This window comes from Haliaeetus albicilla, chromosome Z, assembly GCF_947461875.1.
Source record: "Haliaeetus albicilla chromosome Z, bHalAlb1.1, whole genome shotgun sequence".
Taxonomy (NCBI): Eukaryota; Metazoa; Chordata; class Aves; order Accipitriformes; family Accipitridae; genus Haliaeetus; species Haliaeetus albicilla.
The window spans coordinates 26,651,078-26,663,284 of record NC_091516.1 but is presented as its reverse complement, the minus strand read 5'-3'; the positions used below and the strand labels follow the sequence as shown (position 1 = coordinate 26,663,284).

The 12,207-nt window shown below is 37.1% G+C and overlaps 1 protein-coding gene across 2 annotated transcripts in view; it reads left to right on the top strand.

The window, feature by feature from the left end:
• Positions 1 to 12,207, top strand: part of RORB (RAR related orphan receptor B) — a 149,676-nt gene that overhangs the window by 85,443 nt on the left and 52,026 nt on the right. Inside the window, exon 1 of one of the 2 annotated variants that reach the window (XM_069775666.1) lies at positions 5,510 to 5,658. The exons of the other annotated variant lie outside the window; for it this stretch is intronic. Coding sequence (XP_069631767.1) covers positions 5,619 to 5,658 — 40 coding nt within the window. The 5' untranslated portion in view covers positions 5,510 to 5,618. Of the gene's footprint in view, positions 1 to 5,509; positions 5,659 to 12,207 lie in introns of those variants that run through there. 2 annotated transcript variants of the gene reach the window in all.

Genomic DNA, 12,207 nt, shown 5'->3' with positions numbered 1-12,207 from the left:
GCCAAAATTTGGGTCATGTAACTATCTGTCCTATGCAGGCAAATAAATCTGCTTTTAAACAGCCAAACTATGTAATTCATATTCAGACTATCAAGCAAAAAGTAACTAATATAGATCAATGGTTCCAACCTGAAAGCAGCCATCAAAGTATTTCTACTTCTCAGAAGGTGACTTGCTATTAAAACATTTGCTGGCTTTTTATACATAGTAAAAATATCAATAAATTGGGCAACCGATGAAGATTGGAGCATAGCATGCTGGCTGAAAATGTCCAGTGCTTCAAATCTTTGGAAATATGTCTGAATGCTGAGTGAGTCACCTCCTTGTACAGAGGTGCTGTAATTTATTATATATTGGGTGTAGGGTGGAAGACAGTGCTCTGTTTATGTTCAACCTAATATGAATTTTGGTGGTAGTTCTGATGATCTTCAGGCATAAAAAATATATGCTTAATTGCTCTACCGTTACAGGTGGCCAAAAGAGCCCTGTCACTTGCCCTGTTGGGTACATCTTCATGGTATTGATAGCTGCAGTTACACTAAAAAAGTATATGGACCTAAGGAAATAATCAGTTGTTCCACAGGCAATAGCCGATGACAAACAATTTGCTCCAATGCTAAAATCCAATAGCAAAAGATTGACACATGAGACATGTGACACATGAGAAATGTGACACACGAGGTTTGAAATGATTAAAACAGTGATGATTGTTCTGGAAAATCAGTGGTTTCCTACAGCAAAAGTTTGCTAGTCTGATTAAGTGGTGTGTGAATGTCTGGACTGTAAAAGTCTAAAATACCTGACTTGCTTCTGAATGGATTTAGCCGTAAACTTCTCGTTACATATGCCAAGGAGATGCAGCATCCATTTTAGGGAAGAGACTTTTTTATCAAGAGGGTTCTGTCACTCCTTGGAAGGTAAAATAAGAAGTGGTGAGACAAAAAAGTCACTGAGAACAAGTCACCTGCATGCTGCAGGTTTTCACAGGGAAGTATAATAATAGAGCAGCTAAAAATCTGAGGTCAGCACTTTCAGTTTGGTTCAAAGATACTATTTCCTACATGTCCATGATTTTCTTCCATTTTTCTATGGATAACCATCTAGCCTTTAGTTCTTAAAACTCATTCAGTATTTTTCAAAGCCATTAGAGGTCATACCAACAGAAGAAGATTGTCACCTTAATGTTACAAGGTTCTCCAAACACCCTTCTTTTCTGCACATAAAGGTATAGCCTCTCTTATCATTTCTGAAGTCTTTGAACTTAAAATGCACTGCACAGTGGACTAATAGACCTTTAGAGCATGCTCTCTCTCATTCATGGCTCCCCTTCACCCAGTCTAGTGGGGTTACTTTTCACCAGGAAAAAAAAAAAAAAAAAGAACAAAAAAAGAACCAACAGAAAGCCCTGCTAAGAATTTCTTGTGCTAATCCTTTTGCTGTGATTCCCCCATATATAGCAACCCTGATTAAAGCACCTGAATTCTCAATACATTTATATTGATTTTTCTTTAAACCAGGAGGTAACATCACCAGTTTTTGTATCTTTAGCCTGCAAGTTGATAGAACTTGATTCACATTGTTGAAATGTCCCCAGGGCTGCAGAGACTTAGATTTACAGATCACAAGATTGCAGGATGCAGCAAGACTTTTCTTTCTGTTCTGTATCCACAAGGGAGGAAGGCCAACATCCGAAAGGACATTTGCAAGGTGGATCAGAGCTTGCGTGGCTGAAGAATATACAAAGCAAAAGAGAGCAAGGTTCATCTCGTCACATTCCCCAAGGACAATACCTACTTCCTAAAATGAAAGAACAGAAGCATCTTCTTTGAAATTGTGCAGGGCCACAACCTAGAAGCTGCTGCTCAATTTTCTATAGTTCTAGCAGTTAAGACCAGGGGAATGTATCATATGCAGCCTTCAGGAGAAGAGTGATATGGTTACCTATAGCCTCTGTAATAACACTCTTTTCCTTTATTTTTCAACTGTTATGCAATGTAGGAATAAGTGAGAATAGGACGAGACCTGCAGTTAATATAATTTGGCACAGCTTCACTGATTTCAGAGGCCCTGCACCAGTTCACACCAAATGAGGTTCTGAACCAGTACGGTCTTGCCTGCCCACACACACACAGACACACACACAGAGTTTTTTCATTCCCCTTGCTCCCCAGACAGCTGGATCTTTTTTGATAAAAAAAGCAAGAACAGCAAGAGAAACAAAGTTCCTGTCTGTGGATTCATCTGGTGCCTGCTCTTAAAAAGAGCAAGGTGGCTGGATGGAAATGACTCCCACTGTGCCTCCCTCATAATCTCCACCTTTGTTGGTCTCTAAAGTGATGGCCAGATTGTCCTTGGTTTAGCCAAATCATTTTTACCGGACCTACCACCTAGAATAGGTTTTACTTACAACAGCTGAAGGACTCCCTGAGCTATCAAAGTGCATGGGGTGGCTCCAGCAGACCATGTCCTCGAGTATTTGTAGTTTCTGCAAAAACTGTAATATCCAATCGATTACGGTTTTGAATTTGAATAGCTTTATCTTTCAGGAGGGTGGTTTTGGTTTGTTTGTTTGTTTGTTTGTTTTTACTGTAGTGCAATAGTCAGTCTCTGTGCAACAACTTCTATGGTTTATTTTCTTTCTAAATTATGGGGATAAATTGTTTAAATTCCTCTTTTCCATAGGTAATGCTGTGACTGTGTGTGTTATAAGATGCTATAAACTGATGAGCAAATTAGACTGATGAGAGAATTAACTGTCAGGACATTAAGGAATAAGGATATATTCCATAGCGTTCATTGGTGTCAAATTCCTCCCTTTGTTGATCTTAAAAATATTTATCATATTAAAAAAATCTCTTTTCTTTTGGACATTATCAGGCGGAAATGAACACAGAGAACATTTTTTCATGAACGGGAAAACAGGACCTTTTTATGCTCATTGCAGGGGGCTTGGACTAGATGACCTTTAAAGGTCCTTTCCAACCCAAACTATTCTACGATTCTATGATCCCTTTGTGTTGAAACAGTTAAAAAGAAAGCTAAGTGCATGACGACCACTTTTATTCAGATTGTCTGTTGGTTCAGGCTATTAAGCCAGCTCGTAAGACAGCTTCCTGGTCAAAAGGCAGCTTGCAATACACAGATGTCAGAACTTGCTTTACTCTATGCTACAGCTGAGTGGAGTTTTCATTTGATATTTGTTCAGCTCTTGTAATTGTTCCTCAACATCATTTTTTTCAGCTGAGAGTCAGTGGGGTACATTTCTAGAAATAAGAACTTAGAATTGAAAACTATGTCTTATCATTATGGTTTTGTGAGTTTAAATATCACCATTTTCTTCTGGAACTGAGTTCTCATTACAAAACACAAATGTTGCCTAAGAATTCTGCGTCTAAATTCTGCCTGCCCTGATGTCTGTAGAGGCAGAACACACCCAACAGGACACACACGGTGATTTATTAGACTGCTAGTGAAGTGATAATTCTCAATCTGAAAGCCAGTGTGTCTAGAATCATTGGTCAGTATCAGTTTGATACCAATTCCTGCATCAGAAGGGTCTGTAATATTTGGCAACAATCTATTGATTTCTTTCTGACTCATGCAGAACTAATTTTCAGTTACACAAATTAGAGAGGGAGAAAAGGGAAAAAGCTGTCTTAAATGTTGTTCATTTCTTTTGGCCATTTCTTTGATCCATGTTTTTTATCTGAGGGGAAAGTGGTGTGTCTAATAGGGAACTGTAATATATTATGAAACAGTGAGACTTAAAAATCTTATTAAGCAATCACTACTTCAGCAGAATGAAATGCTGTTGCAACAGGAGGAAAATTATACACCAATTATTTATCCAGTCAAGAAAAATTATGCCCCATAACATCAAAGGCTTCCATTTATGAAATAATAGAGAGAGGGCAATTCCTGTTCTTTTAGCAAGCCAGGGAATTTTTATTCATCTGAAATGCAGCAGGGCAAGAGTTTGGGACCTTATTTAGGATTATAATCCCACAGCATCACATGTAGCCTACGTGACTGGTTCTAGGAACAGTCAAGAAAAAAATAGCTGTGTAATGTTTATGCAGATTTAAATGAGTTATTATAAGTAATTAACTCATCCTGTTTCTTATTATCCTTCAAATAATGTTTTCCTCATTATTGGAAAAATATTTTTTCAGGCTGCCTATTCCCAGCTCATGTATTTGTTTGTTTTCTGTACTTTTCCCAATCTTCAATAATTCTCCTTATTTTCATAAACTTTGGAACTCTCCCCAATTATTTCCTCTTGCATTGGTTTCCTATTTTGAAAATTCTTCAACTGTTGTATCTAACCAGAACACGTGTTCAAAGTAAAGTGGCTGAGATGGTAGCAATTTTGAACACCTTTTTTTCTAACAGTATGTAGGATTAACAGTCGTCTTTCTTTATTAGGTTTATCGAATATTGAAAATGAAGTCCTCTCTGTTTTATCTTTGGCACAAATTCCAAAGGAATGAATATGCAGAGTTAGCAGGACAGAACTGTTAAAATCTGAATCATCTCTTATTCCAACAAGTACTTTATGCAAAAGGACATGAGAAAACAGTTTAACAGGGAAAGGTTACCTGGAAATAAAGTAACCTTGCAGAGGTCTTCCAGCAAAAGAGCCTGGGAATGTGTAACGGGGAAGTGAGGGGAATTCTTTCCAAGCACAGAAAACCTGCAAAGACTCCCAAGGGAAAAGTGAATTAGTGAGAGGCACTGTATTTAATGTATTAGCTGTCTTGTAAAAGTGCTTTCTTCTTATGTCTGTTTTGCTTTGTTTTGTTTTTTTTTTTAACAGAAAGCCTGTGTAACACTTGCACTGCTTTGTGTTTGTCTATACCATTTGGTGTATGACAGCCACTCCATGCCCTTGCCAGTATAACCTGCAAACCAGGATGCAATTCTACCCAATGTGGGAGCCTAGGGAAAAAAAAAAAAAAAAGTAATTCCAGGCTTTGAGCAAATCTGTTAGAGATTCATACTGAGAGCCAACCCCTAAATTCCCCAAACTCCCTCTAGCTGTATAAACCAGCAAAAACTGGGAGTCAGTTGATATTCCTTTAATGTAATGGGTGTCCAACAGGGGAAGTTCCGTCAGGTCTGTCACACGGCATCTAAAACCACTGAAAGCAAATTAACTTTTTAGCTCTGGATGCAGGTAGGTAGGATATAGGTGTTATTTCACAAAATGAGGTTTTTATCTGTAATAATTTGGCATGTTACATGTGCCATTCTAATCCTCCATTCCTTATACATGTCTGAAGCAAAAGCAACTGATGGTAAAGGAAAGCTGAGATTTATTTTCAGAATTTCAGAAAAGAAGTACTATTTTTAAATGATTGGGCTGGAATAAGAAATGCATTCTACATGAAGATAGTGTCAAATGAAAATGTTGTTTCATTACTTAGTTCCTCCAGCAGTCTTCCTCCCTTCCTTAATGAAATGGAACAGTCTATGCCTTTATCACTTCTTCCATTTAATCTCATTAATGCAGTCTGTTAAGACTACACTTTTGCAACAGCACAGGTGTAACTGTGAATAAGTAGGATAGTAGGAAGAATACTGTTCTGCTCCCAGGAGTCTTATTTATTTACAACAAAATGTGTGATATTCAACCCAGAATAAAAACTGATGCAACTGGTGAGTTGAAATATTTTTCTTCTTCACTTCCTTAACAATATGAGGTATTCCAATGAAGAATAAATAGGGAAATACTAATCATGCTGTACCAAATCTATCCTCGAGACAACTGCACTTGGCGTTTTACTAAAGATTAATTCTTCCTACTGTGTTAAAAGATGGCAGATTAAATTGGTAAGTAGACAGTTGGAAAGTATAACATTTTTCAGACAGCAACAGATGCAAATCCAAGAATATCTCCAGCTGATTTGACTGCTTTTCAAAAGATGGGGCAATGATTTTGAATAAAAATGTGCAAAAGTGAAAATCCATAGTGATGATCAAAAATATGAACAAATTCAAAAAGCTCTAAGAAGGAACAGCAGAAAGATTTCAGAGTCATTTCAGACTGAAATCACTTCTATTAGTTGTTTGTTATTGCCTATGTCTCTGTCATTTTGCCTTGTAGGACTTATATTGTGCCTAATGTATGACGGAAGGTATTGTAAGGAAAGTGATCCAGGAAAGTGGATGGGAAATTATTCCACTGACTGTGATGGCAGTTACATGAAGTCCCAGACAATGCAAGTTACATCCTCTTTTTTTGCTGCACTGCTATAATTCTACTTGAGTGTGTTGAATTACTCCAAATTTACCTAGTGCATCTCAGAACCAAAATCCATACCAGCAAAAACATATTTCCCCATCCATTCTTTCTCTTGGGCAGCCAGATGGATGATTTTCTCTCTTAAAAGGAAAAAGAAAAAAAGAAAAGAAAAAAAGAAAACTTAACTCCCTTTTTTAAGAAGGCTTTTGCTACAGAATCATGCTCATTAACAAAACTTATTATTATTATTAAAACTATTATGTATTCTTCCCTCTCAACTTCTCCTTGAGCATTACAGTTAGCTGTTTTGGCAAGAAGCTTTAAGCTGTAAAACATTTTAAAAAGCTACATTAATTAGTGGTTTATCAGACTGCAAATATACAATGTATTTAGCTTACTAAAATGCTTTGGGTTTTTAAGTTGCATCATGCCATGTGGTTCACCAAAGTATTCTTAATAAAAGTATATGATTGTAATAGTCAAATCAGCTAAAATTTTCCTGAAGATATCTCACATAAGGCAGTCAGAAAACAGTATAATTAAGCATTTTTAATTGTAATGGACAAATAGCTTTCCAGAGATTCCAGGAATGAGAAACATTCCACAAAATAGGAATGTTGAGGATTGAGGTGGGGGGGAGGAAGGCAGCAATGTTGACAAGAATTTTAGTTCTCAATATGCAAAATAACCCTTTGTACTCCCCTCTTACACCATTCACACACCTTTGTTCACGGTCCACACTCTGTAGTGCTTGATATTCTGTGTGCAGGACTCCTGAAAGTCCTTTGGCTTTTCTGTAATTAAATGTATATGTTCAGATGACTCAGTGTATATATTTCTTCACTGATTAGTGCTGGGCTACCTTTTGTGCTTAATTTTCAGTATTAGATAAAAGAAAGCTGCCAGGACTAAATTTCCAGAAATGTAACTATTGTGACATTTGCTTGCTACAATAAGTGATACAACTATAAAAATTCATACTGGGGATGTAATATTGGGGGGAAATTGAGGATATGATCAGTTAATGTAATTAAATGTTTAAACAATCTTGCAGGCATGCATATTCAAATAAATATAAAAAGGGGTGTTTTGCTGGTAACAGTGATGTGATATAGTCAATCAGTTACATTAGTCTGACAAATAAGATATTGGGCTATTGATAAAGCAAAAGAAATTGATAAAGAAAAAGCAACATTATTTTATTTTATATATGATTTCCACAGCAGAATACTTACCATATGAAACATATTGTTGTTACACATCATTGTTAGGTGTGAATTTTTTTTTCTATATCTTCTCTATAACATAATATGTGTAGAAGAGAGAGAAAAGTTGGAAAATAGTGTTTTTCAGAGTTTGCAAAAGCCATTAGTAACTACCCAGTATGCTTTAACATTGTCTTTAAGTCATTTTAAGTCACATTTTCATAACTTGTGAAGTAAAATGCCAGTTTTGGGTACAGTATCCTGAGAGGTAATGTTTAAGGTAGCTGTAACAATGGTTACAAAAGAAAATAAAATTTGTTTTTTAAATGTGCATACAGGATAAAAAATTATTAGACTTTTTATGTATGCTACCAGATGGAGTGATTTCTGGACATTGAAGTGCTTTTTTGTTCCTACTAAGGCTGACATTTTACAAATGGCTTTTTCCTACAAAATCTTAAAAATGGCACTAATTATTCCTGTTGGGTCTGTGTTAGGTTTGGACTTTTTCAAATCTCAACCTCCCTTCTTTCCTTTTCCAATATTTTGTTTATAAAAGTAGAACATGCTGAAAATCAGTATGGATTTCCACATAAATGGGAGAATATAAAACATAAATATCCAGTTATTTGAATCGTGAGCTCACTTACTTATATAAAGGTAAAGTACTCTTCTGTTCTAAGTATCACTTAGTAATTTTTCTATAATATTTTTAATGGTATTTATTTCTAGCAGTATATAACTTACTAGTTTTCAGAAGTAAAGATTTTGTTTGATTCTTCTTATCTTATATGTTTCCAAAAGGAGAAAGCATTTTAAATTCTCCGAGTATTTCATAATTTGCAGACAACTTTTGCATGAAGTATAGATAGTGAAAAAAATAAATATTTGAGAGGTGGGACAATAGAAGAAGGTTCCGACCCAGTTGTTACTTTCTCTGAAGCTGCATTCTGTGTAGGTCCAGCAACTCTATTTTGTGTGTATCCACAGATTGAACAAACTTCCTAAATCCTTAATCATTCACAGTGCACTGTAATATTGAACTACTAACACCCATCCCACATGATGCTGCTGTTTCTTATAGCTGTCCATCCCAGGTGTTGGTGCAGCTTTTCTTCCCTTTATCAGAGCAAGTGCTTGAGAAGCAGTTTGGAAAATAAACAGTTATAGAACACTTAAATAGGATTATACTTAAAGCCTCCAGTTATACAGAGGCTGGCTTCAGGCTCCGTTTAGTGTCAACTGAGTCACGAATACTCAAATGGCCGAGTGTCAGCTGGTTCTGTGTGGAGACCTGAATTGTGCAACGGTCCTCGTTTCCCCTGATGATTTTGCATGGCATCAAATTCTGGGTCTGAATGTTACTGGAAATACAGGAAACTAGGGACATTCGAAAAAAACCCATGCAGATAGGGGGAGAGGAAGGGGAGGATGTGAGGATCGTGAGTGTACTGCAGCAGCAGTCCCATAGCAAAAAGCTGGAGAAGAGGGTGCTGCCACAGACAGAGCTAAAAATAAGGACTACACCTTCCTTCCACTCCAAGGTGAAGTAAGTTTTAAGTTCATTTCCATCCCACTCCACCAAGCAGTAATGCAGGCTGTGTGTGAGGAAAGATAAGGTCATATGTGGTCCCACAGCCTTGAAGACAGTTCCTCAGATCCTGTTCCTGCAATATCTCTCTTTGTGCTACTAGGCTTTGTAACTGTACAGCAGTGATTTATGCATATCTAACATAAAGAATTCCCACTGAGATGCTGAGTACTGTATGACAATTTCAGCATATTTATCATGCTACCTGGGCTCTTCACTTGCAAAACTCATTAGTCCATTTATCCAGAAGAGGAAAAAAAAATACCCATGGATTATTCTCTATCAGGAAACAGTAATTCAGAAACACTGGGCACACTCTGTGTAGCTTTCTGAGTAAAGACAAGTAAGGAGGGAAAATAATTTCTCCTGCTAAATGCCTGCTATATTGTAAACCATTTAAGTGAAACATCCACAAATTATGACAAACAGGTTGGCAGAATAAATGCTAAGTGTACTTCTCATAGGAAAGAACTTTGCATGTGCAACATATTTTCTGTATAGGCTGTTATTTTTTGAGCAAGTGCACATTTACTGTGTAAAGAATTGCATAGAAAACATGGCCATCACTGCTCAAATAGCCATCCTGACCAGCTTATATAAACACTAGCTAAAGCTGGTAGAGATTATTTGCAGAACATTGGATCTGATGAGCTCAAATATAAGATAGCTTGGGTAGTATAATATTTGGGATTACCATAATAATCTCTTTAGGGAAAGTGTGCAGTATCAGCAAAACCATTGCTTGAGTCTTTGAGGGAAGAAGAAACTGTACAGTAATAATTCTGCATTTATTATACACTTAAATCTTTCCCTGTGAATAAGGCAAGTTTCCGAGCTCTTTATGGGGCCCAGGATAAAGCTTTAAGAATTTAATTAAATATCACTCTTTGAACTCACCTACAGAGTCCAAATCATGTTTGGCAACCTGTTTTTGTTTAGTGGTAACTTGTTTTACTGTAGCACCATCCTTTGAAGCTACACACATAACTTCCATGCATATGATTTACTAGGGAAAAGAGTTCATAGATTAATATAGAGAAGTCCATGTTGAGTGGCAATGAAAATGCTTCTGTACAGATTTACAGAGTGCTAGGTGAGTTGTCAAATTTTACTGATCCTTTGACCCTTTCTGACCTCTCTGAGCACAGCCTTTCAGGGGTCAAGCTTTGAGCCGTAGCTTCCAACAAGGGAGATGATTTTCATTGTTTCACATCTGGACACTGTACTTGTCTGTGTTAGCCATCATTGCCCTGCAGAGGATACAGGCAGTTCTGCTTCTCTTCTGCTGCCTTCCCTGCCCCTGAACCATCCCACTAAAGTCCAGGACAGCCTTAGACACTTGTGCTTCTCATGCACTTCAACCACTCTTTCTTGTCTAAAATAAAGAAACAAATAAGCTGCTAGGTAGCAATTTCTGTGCCTTTGGCATCTTCCTAACCCTTTGGTGTTTCATTGACTGTTGGGCTGCCATTCTTGGCAAAAAAATCTGCACAGCTTTTATTTGGAGTCCAGGAAACAGCATGACCACCACTGTCTTGTAATAACCCCATGGAAATCCAGATATTCTGTTCATTTACAAATGTTTTTAACTCATTAAAATCATCACTTCTGCAGCAAAAAAAAGACTGGTAATCCAAAATAAGCATGTATCAATTATCTCACAACATCATGTCACTGCTCTTAAGACTTTTATGGTTCTCTTGCTCACAACTACCTTTGCTCCACAGAGAATAATCCAACCTTGCAAATCTTGCAGCTTTTCTAATTTATTAGCATAATGAAATTCAGCTCTGAGCAATTATCCTTAACCTGTTTTAAGCTCGAAGCCCTTTGCTCCTATCTAAGGTGTGATAAAAAGCTAGTGGTCCAAAAGCATTTCTTTTTAAAAGTATGTATCCCTTGGTCTAATAAAAGATACTACATCTATCTGAAAATCTCATCTCATCTGTATCCTTGGACCATCATAAGCATAGCAACATTTTACTATTCATAAATTGTTAAATAACACTGCTAGATCCATCATAGTTACACTCAGGAAAGGAAAGAAAGTGTATTTGAACAAAAAATTTTTTTTTCTTATTTCTGTTCTTGTGATGGGAAAAGGTTGTTCTACTGCACTCAATTTTTTTCCTATAATTTTACCTTTTCTGCTGAACATAAAGGCAAGTAATCTGTGCAGATCATTTTTTCCAGACTTGTTCCAAAATTAGTATGTAACAATAAGATACAAAAAGATCAGATAATATGAGCAGTTTGGAGATTACCTTTAGCTCTGCAGCAGCCATAATCATTTGAACTCATATTACTTCATCTGTCTATATCAAAGCATCTGACAATGGTTTGTAAATATTATTATGGCCGTGACACAGGTACAAAAAGTCTTCCAAAGTATGCATCTACAGTGCAGATATAAACATATTTCCTTCATTTGCAAAACCTGCAAAAAAGCTAATATATAGCATGTAATTTTGAAACTTTTCATGAGTCTACAGACATTGTCATGCATATTTCTAAGGTTTGATCTTACCTTTGCTTTCAAAAAATAATTTTTAAATGCACAGAATAAGGAAGCACACGGTAACTACATAAAGACTGGGTTTTTTCATTAAAGAAAAACCCTGAGGTTTTAAAAGGTTGTTTTCCAATATCTTTAGAATAGTCATGCAATAAAGGGCAGAGTTGATCTGTAAGAAAAGTTGATGTACAATTGTCATGGTTTAACCCCAGCCAGCAACTAAGCACCACGCAGCCGCTCACTCACTCCCCCCCCCACCCAGTGGGATGGGGGAGAAAATCAGGAAAAAGAAATAAAACTCGTGGGTTGAGATAGGAACGCTTTAATAGAACAGAAAAGAAGAAACTAATAATGATAGTGATAACACTAATGAAATGACAACAGCAGTAATGAAAGGATTGAAATGTCCAAATGATGCGCAGGGCAATTGCTCACCACCCGCCGACCGACACCCAGCCAGTCCCCGAGCGGCGATTCCCTGCCCCCCCCTTCCTAGTTCCTATACTGGATGTGACGTCCCATGGTATGGAATACCCTGTTGGCCACTTTGGGTCGGCTGCCCTGGCTGTGTCCTGTGCCAACTTCTTGTGCCCCTCCAGCTTTCTTGCTGGCTGGGCATGAGAAGCTGAAAAATCCTTGACTTTAGTCTAAA